The 19,872-nt window shown below is 45.8% G+C and overlaps 1 protein-coding gene across 5 annotated transcripts in view; it reads left to right on the top strand.

Annotated features, from left to right (window-relative positions):
• The window catches only part of LOC131911864 (rho GTPase-activating protein 10), a 280,586-nt gene that overhangs the window by 102,936 nt on the left and 157,778 nt on the right, over window positions 1-19,872 (top strand). For all 5 annotated transcript variants that reach the window (XM_059264272.1, XM_059264274.1, XM_059264273.1 and 2 more), the window contains exons 6-10: window positions 6,895-7,005; window positions 8,685-8,789; window positions 14,187-14,316; window positions 16,325-16,431; window positions 18,102-18,196. In XM_059264272.1, coding sequence (XP_059120255.1) covers window positions 6,895-7,005; window positions 8,685-8,789; window positions 14,187-14,316; window positions 16,325-16,431; window positions 18,102-18,196 — 548 coding nt within the window. The remainder of the gene's footprint in view (window positions 1-6,894; window positions 7,006-8,684; window positions 8,790-14,186; window positions 14,317-16,324; window positions 16,432-18,101; window positions 18,197-19,872) is intronic.

The following is a 19,872-nucleotide window of genomic DNA, read 5'->3' as shown; positions in this document are numbered from 1 at the left end:
AACAGTATGCACTCTTTTGTTCAGAAAAAAATGGTTCTTTATCCTTGAGATAAACACATGTGCATACATGCACACACAGACTCCCCCCTCACTCTGACGCCACACACACACACACACACACACACACACACACACACACACACACACGCGCGCGCGCGCACACACACATACACTGTAGGGCCATAATACTCCCTATTTTTCCCCAGCTACCAAGGACCTCAGTACCTTCCCTTAAACACCCAGCCGTCTCCTCAGCCCCAGATCATGGAGTTGATTAGCAATAATGTGGCACGTAGTTGAGGTTGTAACTTAGAACAGAACACTGCCTTCCTCCCTTTGTTGGCTTTTGAGCACACATGAATCCGTACATAATGCTCTGTTACATATGTACTTGTTGACATATCATCCGGATGATAATAGTATGAAACCAGCTTTATATACAGACTGCATGTGTGCATACATCATTGGCTTGACATCTACAAGTGACAGTTTGTAGATGTAATTCTGAACGGTTTTATTAAATAAGAAACACAGAGCCAAATGCAGAGTTGAAAGCCCAAGAGGTCAGAGCAGCAGCCAAGAGCTAAGACCAAGACCGACTTCTTACCCCTCACTGTCTGCTGTCATCCTTCCCCTCAGAAAGAGACCTACTTCCTGTGTGTCTGTCTTTTTATTGATTTTCTGTTCTGCCTTCTCATTGGTTGTAAACCCAACCACATGACCTCCTCGTCCACAGACCTCCAGGTGTCTATGGTTGGTATTGAGATTAGAGGTGTGTGTCTCCATGCTGGCTGTGTCCTTGAACACACAGAGATTCTGCCTGTCATGTGATTGGGATTAAGGGCATGTGCTACCACTGCCAGACTTCTGCTAAATGGCTTGCTATTAGCTCTGACCCCCAGACAACTTTATTTATTAACATACAAATAAAATCACATTTCAGCACAAATAAAATATCACCATATTTCCCCTTTCGATTCTAATAAAAAGAAAAAAAGGAAAAAAGTTATAACTAATATAAGAAAAACTATATACAATAAGTACAATAACTATATACCATATATACAAGCAATAAATACCTAAACAATGTCTAGTCCATTTGCATTTGACAAACTCAGAGAAAATAATTCCATTATGTATCCTATTTTGGTAAGTCCAAAATGTGCCTGATTCACTTTCTATCCTAACTTATATTACTAACAGAACTATCTTATAATGTCTTTCAAATCTATACACTTACACCTCTTTAGTGAGTTTCTTTTCTAAAATTCTTAATAAGGAAAACTATAACTATCTAATCTTCAACTCCTCCAGAGACCCAAGAAGGAAATAATATTACCTAAAAAACAAACAAACAAACAAACAAACAAACAAAACCCAGGAAGTGCAAACAAGCGACTTCCAAAAAAATGTGAGTTGACAGAAACAGCCAGCTGCCTGGACAATCATCTGAGGTTTCTCCGCAACGTTGGGGCATCATCTTCAGCCTATAGGCTTAGCGTATCTGACAGACTCATTTGTGAAGTAGGATGTACACAAGGTCAACAGTTTGACTTCACATTTGGTGAGAGCAGTCCATGTACCAGAAACACCTGAATTCCACTAGTGTCATGTCATGATTCAGGATTTTATTTTTATTTTTTTTTAAACGTTTAGTGGGGGGAGGTGTTAGATCAGTTTTTTTTTTTGAAAGATTTATTTATTTATTATGTATACAGCATGTATGACTGCAGGCCAGAAGAGGGCACCAGATCTCATTACAGATGGTTGTAAGCCACCATGTGGTTGCTGGGAATTGAACTCAGGACCTCTGGAAGAGCAGTCAGTGCTCTTAACCTCTGAGCCATCTCTCCAGCCCATGATTCAGGATTTTAAATTCTGGAAATTGTTGATGTTTTTTTAATTCAGCTGTCCATTCTTCTTGGCTTGTGTGTGTGTCTTCAACAATTTCTTTTGTGTTTCTTATACCTTTGACATTTGGATGACATTTACTACTTCATAAAGAGAAAAATAGCCTTTATACCACTTAATCCTCACAACAATGCTCGAGGTGTAGGGCTCTGCTCTCTTCTTAGTTATTGCGTTCTATGTAGGAAGCCATACGGTGGGTTCTCACTGCCCCCCGAGTCTGTTTTGCAAGGACAGTGGCTGAATTTTATGCCTGCTGCTCTTTGTTACCTCTCTTCTCCGTTATCTCTACTTTCAATTATTTCAAAGACAATTTTTATGCCTCAAGTCACTTTCCACCTCCACATCACTCTAATTAGCCATCTACTCCTGAATGTTCCTTGTGTGTAATGTAGGAGGCATCTTCAGCTCCCACACTCCACTCTCATCCATCAGCATGTGGCCCCTTCTCATGCTCCGTTTTCTTTTGAAAGCTCTGCTGATGGCACATCCAGAAGCCGTGGGACCCAGGACCCTATGGGCTATGCATTGCTCACTCAGGGCAGACAGGTTTCTTGCTGGGGCGCTTTGCATTTCTTCTTCTTGCTGCTTAGAATATGGTATTTTTTTGTTTTAATCTGGTGCATTGGTAATTGAAGTCAGGGCCACGTACATTCCAGGAATACACTTCACTACTGAGCACACCCTAACCCCTGTCCAGTGTGTTCCAGCCCAGACCCACCAGTCTGCCTCCTTCAGATACTGTCCCAGATACCATTTACTCAGGCCATGTGTTAGGAAAACTTCTTCCTGCTGTCTGTAAGGATGACCTTCTTCCTCTGGCTTACTGTTTTTCTTCCTCTTATTATGTACTGTTGCATGGCTTCTTTCAATGGCTATAAGCCCTGTGAAGGCTACAGTCTTGCTTTAATTTGGTCCCCTGTCTGCCTAGTAGTTTGTATGAGCATACAAACAGGATGTGTGCACAGTGAGCTATGGCTTTGGCCGTGTCTCCAATCCCAAAGACAGTTAAGCTGCAAGTCATGAATTTGAAGAGGCCCCAAAGATGAATGGTTTCAGTTTCCATTTCAACTGACCGTCTTATCTCTCTTGTTCTGTTTATTCTTCATAAACATAGACTTCCATTTGAAACAGCCTTCTTGCAAGCATGTAGACATTAGAAGGGAAGAGGCATTTAAAGAGGAGAAGGCTTGGTTCTGGATGCTCATTGCTTTTTCGAGCTGCTAATGTGTGGCTGATCTTCATCGAATTGACTTTAGTTCAGGAGATTAATTAAGGTTGCTGGGGATGACCCTGAGCAGAGGTGCAGAAAGGTGTGGGCGTCATTCTCAATTCTTGTTGAAAGGGAAGAGCAGAGTCCTGTAGTGTTCCCTGCTGACCACTTTGTACTTCTCCTAGGAGCTGCTGCTCCCACTCTATGGGTACCATGCACAGGAACTCTCACCTTCCCTAAATTCCAGGGCGGGGGGAAGATTTCCATTTTTCTTATTTTTTAATGTTTGTTTCCCTCCAGTAGACCAAAGGTACTATTTCAGTTTAAATATCACTGGAGAAGTAACACTTTAATAATAATTTTATGTGGGACTCATCTTCTGTCTTCTACTTGTGTAGAGCTCCAATTGGGTAATAAAATGCAGTTGTTTATCAAAAGCGAACAACTTTGGCTTAGTATATGTGTTACTCCATTTTGTGTTGCTGTTACAAAACACATGGATGTGTGGTTTATACACAAAACAGATTTGTTTAGCTCATAGTTGTGGAGATCTGAGAGCATGACATTGGCATCTGCTTGGCTTTGATGTGAAGGGCCTCACCATAGCTATGTGCTTCATGTGATGATGTGTGTTTAAGAGACTCGGGAGGTGCCGGGCTCCTTAAAGCAGCCTAGTTACTTGGGAATTCCATGAGGTCTTCATTAATCCCTTCCAAAAATAGTGCCTCCATGACCTGATAACCCTGTAGCAAGGCCTCATTTCTTGACGCTATCACCCCAAGAATGACATATCAGAGGCCAGGCTTTCCAGTACATTAAAGTTTGTCTGGCACAGGTAAGCTACATCCAAATCATAATATGTGGGAGAAACTTAGAGAGAGCATTTTAGACTTGGGCAGGGTGAGAGTAATCATTCTGTACCCACAAGTACAGCTGGAATATTGTGGTATTGTTGTAAGTTATGAGCGAACTGTGACCTGGGGACTGTGGTGATTGAATCGTAAAGCACATGGCCCAGTCCTTCTGGATGTCCAGAACATTAGGGGTGGCGATGGAAGATGACCAGCAGTGTGAGGCGAGTGCCACAGCAAGAGCAGCTGGAGTCGTCCCGTCTCACACATAATCCCCAGTGGTGATAAACGAAGGAACACTCCTTTGCGTTTCTTAGCTGCTCAGCATGATTGCAGGGTTTTAGCTGTGGGTTCCTCTGTTGGTAGGTGAATAATCAGACTGATTATTGGAGTGTAAAGTCATGACTTTTAGGTAGAAACTCTCATTTGGTAACTTTACATTTAAACTTTATTTTACTTAAAGCATTTTAATTGTTTTTAGAAACTCCTGAAATTTTGTTGTACACTCTTTATCTTCCAGTTTGTTTTAGCTGGAACTGTACAAGGTCGTTGGCTTCTTAATGCTTTACTTGGCTGTGCAGCCCATTCCCACCCTTGTCTCCAGGGCTTACAGGAACCCTTTGCCTGTGAAGACTCCCCCAAGGCTTCCAGCAGCACCGTCGTTCAGACGGTCACTCTGTCTGTCGGTTTTAGGTAGTTCATGTATTTGGAGTTTCTGTTTTTATGTCTGATGTATTTAGTATGAGAGGCTAACTGTTCACCCTCCCCTTCCCTCCCCTCCCTTTCCTTTCCTTTTTAGACAGAATTTCTCGGTGTAGTCCTGGCTGACCCGGAACTCGCTCTGTAGACCAGGCTGGCCTCCAACTCTCAGAGCCTGCCTCTGCCTCCTGAGTGCCCGGCTGCTTTCTTTTCTTTTTAAAGCCACAGTCTTGCTGTGTAGCCCAGGCTAGCCTCTCACTTGCCCTGCTGCCTTAGCTGTGGTTACAGGAGTTCATGTCACCACTATGGTTTGCCTCCTTTTGTTATAGTTCACTGTGTGGTGTGTGGGGAGTGTGCACACCTGTGTGCAGAGGCCAAAGCAAGGGGCAGGACATCGGGTGTCCTGCTCTAATTCTGGCTGCCCTGTTGCCTTGAACCTGGGGCTATGCTGAAGGCCAGCAAACCCCAGCAATCCTCCTGCCTCCACCCCCTGAAGGAGAAAATGTAGGCATGACCTGTTGGCACACTGCGCCTCTAGATAAGAAGCACGGCCCACCATGCCCCCGAAGTCAGAACTCTGAGTGGCGTGAGTAGCCGGTAGCTGGCCTGTGGACGAGCCTGCACTCTCCATCTCCTTTATGTGCTGCTTCTGTGTAGAGACCCTGGTGGTGTGAGCGCTCACTGTCTCACAGTCCATAGGCTTCCGCTGTCTGAGTGGTTGCTCACATGCAATCAAACAGATGCTGTTCCCTGAAAACCTGCCCTGGAGTGGTTTATCTCTGCATCCTTTAGTGCCCACAGCCATTGTGGTCTAGTAGGGGGACGCCCCCATTGCGACGCCCCCCCCCCCCCATACACAAAGTTTGTGTTAGAGGCATGTGTATGGCCACACCTGACATTTTATGTAGGTGGTGCTGGGGTCCTCGTGTTTGTTCAGCAGCCATTTTTAACCACTGAACTAGCCTCTGGCCCATTTCATTTTAAAGGGCGGATTATATCTCTGTGCACATTTTTCCTGTCCATAGAATCTTCAGTTGTTTCTACGTTGGAGCAGTTGTGAATAACACCGCTGTGCTCGCCAGCTGTCCCATGTGACACCGGCTTTGCTCGCGGCTGTACCATGTGACACCGCTGGCTGTACCATGTGACACCGCTGGCTGTACCATGTGACACCGCTGTGCTCGCGACTGTACACCGCTGTGCTTGCGGCTGTACCATGTGACACCGCTGGCTGTACCATGTGACACCACTGTGCTCGAGGCTGTACACTGCTGTGCTCCTGGCTGTACCATGTCTTTTTGAGTCCGTGTTTTCAGGTATTTTGCATATGTACTCCAAAGTGTGTTTGGTGGATAACAGCATCATCCCCTTTTTGTGGTGTTTGGACCTGCCCTGCTGTTTTCTGCGGTGAGCACACACGGCATATTTATTGCCCTCACTAGTATTCAAGGGTCCTGGTTTGGCCTCAGCAGCACTTCTGCCTCCCTCCTGGCAGCCGCCGGGTGGATGTGAGGTGGCGGCTCATTGTACTTCCCTCATGGCTGGTCCTCATTGCATACGCTTTTCCATCTGTGCAGCTCTGCTGGAGACAGACCCGGATGAATGCTTCAAAAGAAAATTAGCCAAGTTCTAAAATTGCATTGCTTGATGCCTCTCAGGATGTCTTCCGGGATGAGGTTTCCCGCAGTCCTCTCTGGCACTGTGTTCCCTCTGTCCTTCCCATCGAGGCAGGATAAGTTGGAATAGTGTTTGAATAGTCTCCTGACCAGCTGGCAGCCCCTAGGCCCTGGGGATCTGGCATTATGTGGGTTTAGGAAAATGCCCACCTCCACATGGGCCTGAAGCCCTGGCTGTCACGCCTCAAGTGTTGTCCCTCATCCAGTGTGGAGGGAACTGGAGCTTCCCCCGTCTTCCAGTGGCAGGCTGACTCCATTCTTAGAGGGCTTGCTCGTGCTTAGAGTGTTGTTGTTGGGACTTTTGACCCAGTTCCATGAAGAAGTGTACCCCTTAATCTTCAGTCTTTGGGGGTTATCAGCTTTTCTTTAGAGTCTGGGGAGAGTCAGTTCAGACTTTTGTGTGTGCTCCTGTGGCTGGAGAGAACAGTCACATGTTCTAATACAGGTTTATAAAAGCAGTGCCCCATGGATTGGAGTTCACTGACCTGTGGGTTGAGTTTGATAGTCCCTGTCTTGGGGTCAGCTGACAGTGGTTGTTTTAACACAGGCAGATCTCCAAGTGGAGCAGACGCGCCAGCACTTCTACGAACTCTCTCTTGAGTATGTGTGCAAGCTGCAGGAAATCCAGGAAAGAAAGAAGTTTGAGTTTGTGGAACCGGTGAGTAGCAGAGCAAGCTTTGCTGTGGATCCTCGGGAATAGTGTTGGGAAAGACAAAGCGAGGCCTCCTCCATTGGAACAGGTGGACACAGCTAGTCAGAGTCTAGGAAAACATCTAGATGAGGGGAGCCTTGTCCGCACAGCCCCATGCGAAGGGTGCACTTCCTACCGTGGTCTCCCACGCTGCAGTCAGCACGGATTCGGTCACCCTCTGCCACTGCAGGGAAAGTGAGTGACAGTGCTAATCTTTACGACATAATAGTTTTCAGTTTCTTAGAGTAAGTTTATGTGTTTAAACGGGCTTTTGTTTCAAACATTTATATTTCTAAGTCATGCTGCAGCATGTGAGTAGCTAACGCTAGCTTTTAAATTTATTTTAGCTCTACTTCATCTCCTGTGTGTACTTGTGTGTGGGTGTATGCGTGTGAGTGCAGGTGTCAGTCGAGCCTAGAGGTGTCGGGTCTCCCTGGAGCTGGGGTGATAGGTGGCTTGCCACTCAACGTGGGTGCTGGGAATTTAGTTGGATTCCTCTAGAAGAGCAGAATGTGTTCACTGAGCCATCTCTCCAGACCCTGGAAACACCCGTTTTGTGATTATATAGATGTCTTCTAATAAGTTCAGTTACTTACATATTAATATGCATATACAGGGTGTGGATGTAAACATCTTAAGTGTAGATGGCATTTCATATAATGGGTTTTAGCAAAATATCACCTGATAGTTTTAATATAGTTTGCATTTGCCCTTGCTTTATCCATTTAGTTCATTATCTGCAAGGTGAGAAACAAAGAATAATCAAATAATACTTAAAAGAATATTTAGGAATAACAGAATCAACCTCAATCAAATAATCAGAGGAAATTCAACCTGACAACGTTCTTTCATGTTGAAATAACTGTAGTGTGTGTGATTGGTGAGGTCATTGTTCCCCCTCACTCTACACAGTACTCAGTCAGACACCCATGCCGCCCAGTGCAGCCGGTAAAGGAATGGAAGGGGAGTTCAGTGATTCACCAAACAAGCGACTGAAGGGTGTTGATCCAGACTGGCCGTTCCGCACCAGGGCCTTTTATTGCTTATACCTGCAGTATTCTGAAGAATATAAATTCAGGATTTTAAATTTCTTTTCCCCAGTCATTTTTACTCACTTTAGAGATATACTTACCTGTGGGTAGAAGCAGCTCCCTTCTAAGAAGGGGTCGGTTGGGGGTTGGTAGAAAGCTAAGGTCTTAGTTTCTGACTGCCCCGACCTCCCATCCCTGGGCACCTTTGCGAAGGTTCCTGGAAGCTGTTAGACCCTCATGCTTTCTCTGACCCGACCTTCCTGTGTGTTGGCTTGGCCTACAGTGCTCAGGTTTCAGTTATAAGTGACGGTCAGGATTCTCTTGACTGATGAGGTGCAAGTGGATGACTTAGAGTTGGATTTTTCTTGGAGAACAGTATATAAATATTGTTTAATGATGCTGGTATTTGTGAACAATAGCATTCTTCATTTTCAGCACAGACCAATGAGTAGGTAATGAATGGCCTTACAAGTTTTTAAGTTCCTGTGACTTCTTTGAGGCTCCTTTCTGTCAGTGGAATGGGACCGGGAGGTGGTTGGTGTCACCTGTGGTTCTTATTTCCTCTATTATCGGTTTCTTGGTGTGCATTAATGCTCCCTTTCTCCTTTATCGTAGATGCTGTCCTTTTTTCAGGGAATGTTTACTTTCTACCATCAGGGGCATGAACTTTCCAAAGACTTCAATCACTACAAAATGGAACTACAGATCAACATCCAGAATGTAAGGAACGGAGAGCGAGGACGTTTGGGTTGTTCCTCCTGCTCACTGTCTGCAAGGCCTTAAGACTAGGCCGTACTGGGAAAGTGGGGTTGTGTTGCCACCTAGTGGTCAGCTCCTGGTGGAACAAACTTCTCTTCAGCTAAGGGAGGCTCAAGAAATTCTACCCTTTGGAGGCTTGTCCTGACCTTTCTGTGGGCAGGACTCAGGGTAAACTTTGCTGTGTTAACTCTGAATCGTTTGTGTGAGAAACTGCAGTCCTAGCATCCCACCTAGGCTTGGATGTTAACGGTTGGTTACGGTCCCTACACCTCAGGCATGTTCACCGATGTGTTGCTGTTCCCGACTGTGTTGGTGTTCACCGATGTGTTGGTGTTCACCGATGTGTTGGTGTTCACCGATGTGTTGTTGGTGTTCACCGATGTGTTGTTGGTGTTCACCAATGTGTTGTTGGTGTTCACCGATGTGTCGGTGTTCACCAATGTGTCGGTGTTCACCGATGTGTTGTTGGTGTTCACCAATGTGTTGTTGGTGTTCACCAATGTGTTGTTGGTGTTCACCGATGTGTCGGTGTTCACCGATGTGCCGTTTACTTTCATCGCTGTCCTTTGTATAATGTGTGCTTTCAGCCTGATCTTGGAAAATGAGATTTAGAGATTCTCACTAAAGTTCTTTGACGCTGAGAAGATGGCTCCGTGGGTAAAGCTCTTGCTGTGTAACCTCGAGAACCTGAGTTTGAATCCCCAGAACCCACGTAGAGCCAAACAGACCTGCAAATTTGTGTGTACAAGTGTGTTCTGGTGACCTCAGATTGTTGGTGTCGGTACCAGAGTGAGTTAGTGTGTGTGGGTGCACATGCAGGCCACAGGCTGACATCTTATGTCCTCCTCAGTTGCTCCCCACCGTATTTTGAGACAGGGTCTCTCCTTGAGTCTGGAGCTCACTGATCATCTAGGGTGGTTGATCAGAGCTGCGGAGGTCCACTTACCTCACCTCCCTCCTATCCTACCACGATCCCTACCCCTGCAGTGTTACAGACACGAGACAGACCTTTATGTGGGTGCTAGGGATTCAAGTTCCATCTTTGTTGGCGCAGCAGGTACCTCACTGATGGAGCCTTGTCTCCAGCCCACTTTTAATGAAATGATTTGTTTTTCAGAGTACCTTGCAGGCTGTAAAACACGGTGAAAGCAGCACCAATTGATGAGATTAGATTATATAATGACCTTCACTCCCAACTGGGTGTATAATTGTAGAATTAACCTTTTCTTTCTAGATTTCTTCATCAACTTCAGGGCTGATCAGATGAGAATCCCATTACGTCTGGTGTGTGCTTTGTGGGACTAATGTAAAATGAAAGCATAGGATCCCACTTAAAAACAATGAAGACTTTCAAGCTGGTGGATCACCTAAGCTGGTGGATCACCTAAGATGGTGGATTGTTAAGCTCAGTGTGGTGGTTCTCCCTTGTCATCCCAGCACTTGGGAGGTGGCAGCAGGAGGGTCAGGAATTCAGGGCCAACCTCAACTCTGTAGTGAGTTTGAGGCCATCTTGACTCACGTGAAGTCCTGTCTTAGGCAGCACTCCCAACCCCATCATATAGTAGAACATCCAGCCTATCAGAAGATCCTGTAGCACAGGCAGTATGTGACTGTATAAGCCACCTGCCCATGAAGCCATCTAGATGTATCTCAGGCTCTCGAGTGACGGAGGAACACATCAGTCTCCTGGGCTTTGACCAAACTATCCTCACATCCCTGGCTATGGAGAGAAGACCTTTTATAACGTATCTGCCGGGACGAGGGAGACGAGCTTATGTATACCAAAATCAGTCCAGAAACACTCAGCATGCAAGTCATATTGAGTCATGAGATGATGATGAGCAAAGCCCAAAGATAGGCTTAATCTACAAATGTCCCACAGTGACCTTGAAATATGTTGATGAACTAAGAGCCTACACATTTGCCAACAACACTCATTCTTTGTTATGGACAAATGGGCACGTAACTTTCTGAAAGGGGAGATTTTTTCTATATATTTAGGAACCCAATGATATTCATTCATCAGGGAATTGCCCTCAATCCTCAATCTTCAGCATATTCCTGATTCCAGCTGCCTCTGTAAATATCCCTCTCAGTTTTATTCTGGTTGTTCCTGAGGCTACGTGGGTGCTGCTGTTTCAGACTCTCTTTCTTCTGCCTCATTGGCAGTACCAAGGGTACTTGTTCTGTGTGCTCCAGCCCTCCTTCCTCCCCAAGGATAGAACCGAGGGCACAAGCTAGCCAGGTGCTCAACCAGTCCTCTCAACTATATTCTTGGCTGGTCTCGCCCTCTTGGGTTGAGTCAGTACCCGGCTTTATCCTCCTAGCCGGTGCCGAAGAGTGCAGGCGTGGACCGTCTGCCCTGCCCTGCCCTGTCTGGCTTTCAGCCACTTTCCCCCTCTGAAGTCAGGCCCCTTCAGGTCACACACTGTCCATCCCTTCCCTCGCTGTACTTCCGAAGTGCGGCCACTTACGTTTGTCTTTTTGGCCATTCATCTTATTCCCTGGTGATTTAATATAATAGCAGAATACTGACTATGTAAAGCTACACATTTCTGAAAGAAAGCCCTAGTTATCTGTCTGTCTATCTATCTATCTATCTATCTATCTATCTATCTATCTATCTATCTATCTATCTATCGAGCTGAGGATCGAACCCAGGGCCTTGTGCTTGCTAGGCAAGCACTCTACCACTGAGCTAAATCCCCAACCCAAGTTATTTATTTTTTAATGTGATCACTGAAATGATAAAACCGAATTTTAGTGTTAGGTATCTTTACATTTTAATAGTATAGTTAATTTTGTCAACTGTTCAGAATTTTAGTATAGTAATAAAATAGTTTAAATTTAAGATGACTTTTATAATCAGGAAGAGATAAATTTTATTTAAAGTCGAAAGCAACCTATTTCCTGACCACGAGCCATGCCTTCATATTGTAACAATGGCCTGACTCACTCTTTACCCGTCTTCTGTAGTCTGGAGTACTAACCAGAAAGCAGGAGAGGAGCGGGGTGGCTTTCAGGAAGTCGTTTTCTTTTCTTCGGAAGAGAGGAAACTATCAAAATTAAAGGATACATGAAATCACTAACTTTGCACTTTCATGATCCTGTCCCCAGAAGACTGGGGTGAGAGAGACTGGGCTGGAAGTCCTGGCAGAAGGAACAGATTAAGGATGTCAAGCTGAGTAGGAAGAACCTCTGGACGGTAATAAGCATGACTAGGAAGTAGTTAAGAATGTGGGCAGATAGTTTCCCTTTGGTAGGAAATAATTATGGGTTTTGACTAGCGTTAGCTATAAAATAATAAAAATTATTTCCCTCTGCTGCTGTTGTGCTAAGTGACTTACTCCACTGTGTACAGAGGGCATAACTTCCCGAGACACAGGGATGCACAGGAAGAGACATTCTCTTCTTTCAGACCCTCTCCTTGGAGGGCAATGCCGTCAAGGGGCTTGAGAGTTGACCGAGTTCTAGGCCTGCTCTGGTCAGCTTCAGATTTAATGTGGGGCTAGAAAATGGGCCACACCTGGTATATCTGGGGTCAGTAAGTGCAGGATTTGAGGGAGCATCCTGACAAGGCTAGCTGCCCTCTCTAGACTTTAAAACTGGAGGGGAACACGGGACTCTCACTAAGGGTAAGGGCTGAGATTTGGGCACTGCTGGCAGACCTTGCCTCTGATGCTTGGGGTCCAGAGGTCCCCAATGTGCTTTGCTCTGTGTTTTTGTGTATTAAGACCTGATTGACTCTTCCCTACGATCTGCCAGCTCACTCTTTCTTTTGTATCCACCTCCATATGTATAGAATTCTTGAGAAGAGGTGAGGTGTTAGTGAAGTGTGTGTGTCTGTCTGTCTGTCAGGGGACTCTACTTTGCTTTTTTTGGTAAGCTGAAACCCTCTTCAAGCTGTTAATCACCCTCTGCCTTCTTTTGCTCCGTGAATGATGTCATGGGGCTGAGGCGGAAAAACATGACTAGAAGATGGTAGTCTACTCTCTTGCCCCCACCTTCAAAGGCTTATTTGAGGATGTCTTAGTTGCTGCGGTAAGACACAGTGGCCTCGACAACTTGCAGAAGAAGGGTTTATTTGGACTTATGGTCCCCGAAGTTTGGAGTCCGCGATGGTGGAGCAGAGGTGGCGGGCGCTAAGGGTTTACACTGTGGACCAGAAGTATAAACAGAGTGCAAACTAGGAATGACAGTCAAAGCCCCGGGGACCGACTCCTGCGGCCTTCTTCTCGGGGCGCGTCTGGAATGGGGCCCTGAGCTGGAGATCCCCGACAGAAAGGGAACATTTGTTTTGAGACAGGGTTTCTCTGTAGCCCTAGCTGTCCTAGAACTCACTCAACACCCCCAACCCCTCATTAAAGGGCATACAAAGTTTGTTTGTTTGTTTTTTTTTCCTATATTGGCTCTTAGTTTCTGGAAATAGTCTTCCTTTTTACAGCCTCCCCATGTCCATAGGAGAAAGGTACCATTCTGCCAGCTTTTCTATTTTTTCACCCTTATGGGCTTTGACAACCATTTTCATGGTAGGGAGGAGAGAGGAGAAATTTCAATAATTTTCTGTCTGGGCCCTGTTGCAGTTTCACACCAGCAGGTTTTTGGTTTTAATGTAGTTATTTTTAACTCTGGCTGGAAGAAATGTCCATAAACTGGGTTGTGATGACTCTGGACGACTATGACAACTCTATCGCTTCAGCTTACACGATGGGTCAGAGCCCGCTTGACAGATATTGGCAGCATGTCTCCCGGGTTTCTGAAATGTGATTAGCCTCTTTAGATGCGTGGACATTATTTGCTGGTGAGCTCTTCCTCCTCCTCCTCCTCCTCCTCCTCCTCCTCCTCCTCCTCCCTCCTCCTCTTCCTCAGGGAAGAAATGTCCTTGTCTACTGTAGTTACCAGTCTGGAGGAATGGGCACTGACTTTTTGTTAGCTTGCAAAGAATAATTCTTTTCAGGTTCACAGTGCTCACGTTGCTGCTGTGATAGAAACAGCACGCGTCAGGTTGACTGTTGCCAACACCTTTTATTTTCCAGGTGGATGGATACTTGATGGCTTATCTGCTCCTAAAATCTAAGATGTCACACCAACAGGAATTTTATGGTGGGGAGACCTGCTCCTGCGGTCTGCACTGAAGCAACCAGATCTTTTTCATGGCCCGTCCTCTGTATTGGCTACTTTACCATCCGATTTTGTTGTCTTTGAATATAAATCTCAATAAGGAGACACACTGGAAAGAATAGGATTTTTTTGAGTTCTGCTGATTTATTTTTAGTTACACAAAGTCATTAAAATATACGCACACAAAAAAATCATAGAAGTTGGAATTTATCTCTTTTTTTTTTGTTGTTGTTTCAGACACGGAATCGATTTGAGGGAACCAGGTCAGAAGTGGAAGAACTTATGAATAAAATCAGACAAAACCCCAAGGACCACAAGCGAGCAAGCCAGTTCACAGCAGAAGGCTACCTGTATGTCCAGGAGAAAAGTAAGTGTTTTAACACAGGGTGAGTGGCTGGTTAAAATCCATGTTACAGTCTGAGCTCTGTGCTTTCAAGGGCTTCCCATGAGTGCAACCAACAGAGAGTGAAAAGATTTGAGCAGAACGGTAAAAACCAAACCACGCCACTGCATCTGTGGGGTATACACACACAGACAGTGACTCATGTTTGAGACATCTTACTGCATAACTGAAGTGGCCTTGAATTCCCTTGATAGCCCAGGCTGGCCTCAACCTACATCTTGGAGTCCTGGTATGTGCTACTACACCTAGCTCCAGAGTTTTCTTTTTCTTTTCATTTCCGGACCAACACAGTTTAGCGGTTTCTGTAGCATGTGCATTATTGTATTATGTCCTGTTAGTAGTTGGAGAGGGTGTGTGCAGGCCCTATGATACTGTGATTAAGACAGGAGAGGCCGCCGGGGGGGTGGGGGGGGGTGGGGTGGGGTGGGGGTGGGGGGGGGGGGGAGTGGGGTGGCGGCGGCGGCGGCGGCGGCGGCGGCACACGCCTGTAATCCCAGCACTCGGGAGGCAGCGGCAGGTGGATCTCTGTGAGTTCAAGGCCAGCCTGGTCTACAGAGCTAGTCCAGGACAGGCTCCAAAGCTACAGAGAAACCCTGTCCCTGTCTCAAAAAAAAAAAAAAAAAAAAAAAAAAGAGAGGCCAAAGATTCCGGTGTCTGTGAATCATATCCCCACTGACACCTGGGAAAAGTCTATTTGAACCATTGCAATACTGTGATGGTTGGGAATTACCCCAGTACTGTTTCTGTCTGCTGTGATCTTGAAGGCATATTTAAATAAAAATCCATACATTTATTTATTTTTTTTAATGGATGGGTGTATGTGTTGAGTGTGTGAACTACATGTTCCAGAGCCCAAAGAGGGTGTTGGGTCCCCTGGATCTGAAGTTTTGGATGGTTGTAAACCAAACCCAGGAACTGTGCAAGATCAGCAAGTGCTCTTAACTGCTGAGCCGTCTCTCCAGCCCCTTGGTGCGCACATTTCTGCTTTGGTGTTCTCACGGTGTTCTCTGACCATGCTGCCATGCTGTCGCATGCTGTGTTCCAGGAGTCTGTTTCTAAGGGAGCCAAGGTTGGAAGTACAACATCCAGGAGAGACCTTGTTACCGGCACCTTTCTCCTATCTCCTCTTCTCACTCCTTATCAGTTCTGGCTTATCAGTGCTGTGACTGTTTCTCCGCCATTGTCTTCCTGTGTCCACATCGCCACATCCTCTCCCACCTCCTCGTAACTGTGCCACTCATATAAGTCAACGGGGCATCTTGTTCCTTCAGATCATTCTGATATAGGTTGTTTTTATTAAAGTTATTAGGAAAGGGGTTAGAGAGATGGCTCAGCAGTTAAGAGCACTTCTTGCTCTTCCTGAGGACCAGGGTGCACTGCCTGGCACCCATACTTTGTGGCTCACAGCTGTTTTCTTTCTTTGGTTACGTGTGTCAGCTTTCTGATGTGCACACTGACCAGCTGGAATAGAGGCTTGAGGGAGCGGCAGTGCTCGCTACACATTGCTGTGCTTCCTCTGTTGAATCTGGAACGCCTGAGTAACTCCTGGGTTTTCTAGCACGTGAAAAGCGTGCGTTTCTTAGGATTTAGTTATTGAGTGTGAGTGTGGATGCTCCATGCAGTGGGGCATATGTGGAGGAGTTGGCCCTCTTTTTCCACTGTGGGATTCTGGGACTGAGCTTAGGTTGGCGGGTTTGGGCTGTCAGTACTTTACACACACACACACACACACACACACACACACACACACACACACACACACCTGAGTGACTTTAACTCACATTTATCCATTGAACATGTCTTCAAGTCAGGTCTCGAGTGTTCTGAGGGGCTCCCTGCCGCCGCCGGTCCCTCCGTTCTGTTGGCTCCTGCATTTTATGCTTTGCCTGGCTGAGCTGTGCAGTAATGTGCTACCACTGTGCATGTCTGCCTCCTCATGAGGAAAACCACAGAGATCTGTGCTTTATTTTAGGGCCGGCTCCATTTGGGTCCAGCTGGGTCAAACACTATTGCATGTATCGGAAAACAGCCAAGAAATTCAACATGATCCCATTTGAGCACAGGTCTGGGGGGAAACTGGTAAGTACTTGACGTTAGTTTTTGCATTTTTATGAGAGGTCCTTCTTGGGTCTGTCATTTCAGTAGTTTCATATTGACTATTGAGAAATCTGGTTTTAGGATTAAAATCTTTGTCTTGTTTCTAAATCGTACTCCTGGGTCTTTACAGTTAGATTTTAAAACAGAAATCATTGTTTTAGAGGGGGAAGGTAATTCCTGCACTAAGCTGTCGTGACTCATTGATCACCCATATTTATGCAGGAGATCCAGCTTGTTCACATATTGTATATTCACAGTCTTCAGAAACTGGAAGGGGAGGTGATCATTCAGTTAGGCACATAGTTTTCACATGGTTGTTCCCTGTTTAGCTAGCTGCTCATCCCAAAGAGATGAATAACAGAGCCAAGCCTGGTAGTAAGACCTTGGGAACGGGCTGTGCAAGGAAGGCGACCTGCCTGGCCAGTGAATAGTCACAGGAGGCGGCTCATAGCGAGCGTCGGTCCCTGAGCGTGAAGCTCTTCCCACTAGCAGTGAGCATAACTGGCCACACAGTCTAAGAACGCAGGGCAGTTTGTTGCTTGCTGGGTGGTTGGATGATGTTTTGCTTAGGTGAATTCAGAATTAATCTAAACTGACTTCTATCTACGTACGCTTTGCTTCTTCCAGAGACAGACAGGCAGGCAGGCAGGCAAACAGACAGACAAACGTTAAAGCAGGCAGTAAGAAGGAGCCTCTGTAATGCCGTGGAGAAGAGGCTGAAGCAGGCTGCCTGTCACTTGTGGAAGGCAGGGCTTGAAGCATTCGCTTTGAGCCTGAGTTTGCAGGTTCTCAGGCGTTCCTACCTCGCGATTGCTTTCTATGCTAGGCTCCAAATGATGACCCAGTGTGTCATAGAAATAGCTGTGATGTTCTGAATGCACACCGTGGGTCTTTTAAAATATTATTTACAGATCCTCAATTTCTGGAAAATCCTAAGTATGGACTCAGACTTCTTCTTTATTATTATTATTATTATTATTATTATTATTATTATTATTATTATGATTATTTGTTTTTTCGAAACAGGGTTTCTCAGTGTAGTTTTGGTGCCAGTCCTGGATCTCTCTCTGTAGCCCAGGCTGGCCTTGAACTCACAGAGATCCCCCTGGCTCTGCCTCCCGAGTGCTGGGATTAAAGGTGTGCGCCACCCCCACCTGGCTGGACTCAGACTTCTTAGCGTTGCTCTTTGCGAGCCTGTGCTGCCTCTGTCTCTGCCCCAGTTCTGATGCTCTTAGGAGGCCGGTGGCAAGAGACGAAGTGCCGTTGTAGTAGAAGGGAAAACGTGAGGAAACAGGGTGGCTCCCTTAGGAAGCAGGAGTACCTCCGTGTTGGTGGATAAACACGTGTGATCTCAGCCCTTGGCGTGCTTTCACTTCAGTCCTTATGTCATCACAGTGTTTATAGGCTAGTAGTGGTCACACCGTAGTGGTCACACTGATATGGACACAGGGTGTAATATAGTGTGATACCAAAGCAGATTTTGACTCTACAAAAGAGTGTGTCGACAGGCAGGCCGTCCTTGAGTGCCTGGACACTGCTGGTAATCCGTCCTGCAGTTAGCATTTGTGAAGTCTGCTTAACGGTAGGTACCATCATCAGGAAGAACCAGAGGGCAGGACCAAGCAGCTGCTGAGTATTGTGCTTGTTTGCAGGGGGATGGAGAGGTGTTCTTTCTGAAAGAATGCACCAGAAGGTATACCGACTCCATTGACAGAAGGTTTTGCTTTGACATTGAAGCTGCTGACAGGTAAGTTATTGGAAGTAATTAGATATGACATTAAAACTCATTTGATTTTTTTTTAAACGAGTTGTAGGAGTGATTTCTGTGAACTAGAAAAAAATGTCATCTTTTTGTGTTTCCAGGCTGTCTTCCTTATAAACTGTTGTTGGTCACTGTGTAGTGGTGGGGTCATAGTTCTTTATCTTGGCCAGAGGCTGGAATCATTCTAACTGGTCCTGTCACCTAACAAGACATGTTGAGCATTTCCTTGTTGATGCGCTTTTGATTGACAGAGGGAAGAAAAGAATGAGAGAGTGTGGGTGGTGTGTGATCGAGTTACAGTGCGTGTCGTAGTAGTGTGGGGACAGTATTCCTTCCTGTGCGTGTGCGTTGAGTGTATGTTCTCGGTGTGTGGCAGAGGTCTAGACAAACCCTTTCCCTGTCGTCAAAGGCTTTTCTTACTAAATAACTTACAGGCATTCAGTTTTACAAGAGTCTTTGGCAGGAAGGCAGAAAGAAAAGAGATGGTTCCTGGTGCTGATGTTCGTGTCCTCTGGGAGCACTCTGCTGCCTGGACGGCGACTCCATGCCACCCCTGGTGTGGTTGCGGTAGTTTGTAGATAAGGCTGTTTGATGTATGTGTAATACAAGTTTTCCAAAGGAGAGGACTGAGAACGAAACTGTTCCAGGTCACCCTAACTGTTGCTGCTTTCTTCATCTGATCTAGCGGATGCTGTGGAGCTGCTGCAGAGGGAAAGGCCTGTGAGTGAGTTCACTGAAGACCAGCTGCATGACAGTGTGCCCTTGAGCGCCCTGACAAATCTGTCAGTACTGTGACGAGGACATAGAAGGAGGGTTTTGCTGAGATAGTAACAGAAAGAGTATTGCTTGAAAAGAGGCTAAAATTTAAGTCACTTATGAACTGGTCAGTAACCTGTAAGACCCCTTGTGTGTTCTCAAGAAGAGCATATGCCCACAGGTGCCCTCTACCCAGTCCTTCCTGGTTCCGGGGTATTTTCTGTCATGTAATCCCCCCCCCCCCCCAAATGAGAAAGTGAAGCTCCAGTGCTTGAGTGAGGCCCTGGAGGTCTTGTAGATACCAAGTGGAAGGGCTGAGATCTGAACTTGTACTTTTAACTTAGAAAGGCCAGTGTAACTACTGTGAGGTCAGGCTGCTTCTGAAATAATCGACACAGACGAATCAGAAGTCTAGTTTGCTAGATGGAGCTTAGCTGGAGTAACCCACTGCTTTGAGAGCAGGGATCTCTAGTACTTCCATGACCGTTTCAATGCAGTTTTCATTATCCTTGCTGAAGCTCCTATTTTTGGTGACATTGATGATGCTGAATGAGCTTTGTTGGCCGTGATCTTTATGTGATTGTAAATTATAACCTTTTCTGCTACTCAAAAAGATAGCTGAGGGATTACTACTACGTCACCTTTATACAGAAAGAGTAATGTGGTGATACTTTATTTGTGCACCCCAATAAAGTTTATTTGAGGATCAGAGGAAAAAGCCAGCCACTATAGTAAACATAGAAGTCAGGCAATGGTAGCACACACCTTTAATCATATCACTTGAGAGGCAGAGATCTGTCTGGATCTCTGTGAGTTCAAGGCCACGCTGGGAACAGAGCCAAGTGTGGTGGCACACACCCTTTAATCTCATTACTAACCATAGAGGTCTGTACAGACAGATAGGA

Source organism: Peromyscus eremicus, chromosome 5 (assembly GCF_949786415.1).
Source record: "Peromyscus eremicus chromosome 5, PerEre_H2_v1, whole genome shotgun sequence".
NCBI classification, from domain to species: domain Eukaryota; kingdom Metazoa; phylum Chordata; class Mammalia; order Rodentia; family Cricetidae; genus Peromyscus; species Peromyscus eremicus.
This window is presented reverse-complemented; position numbering and strand designations above follow the sequence as displayed.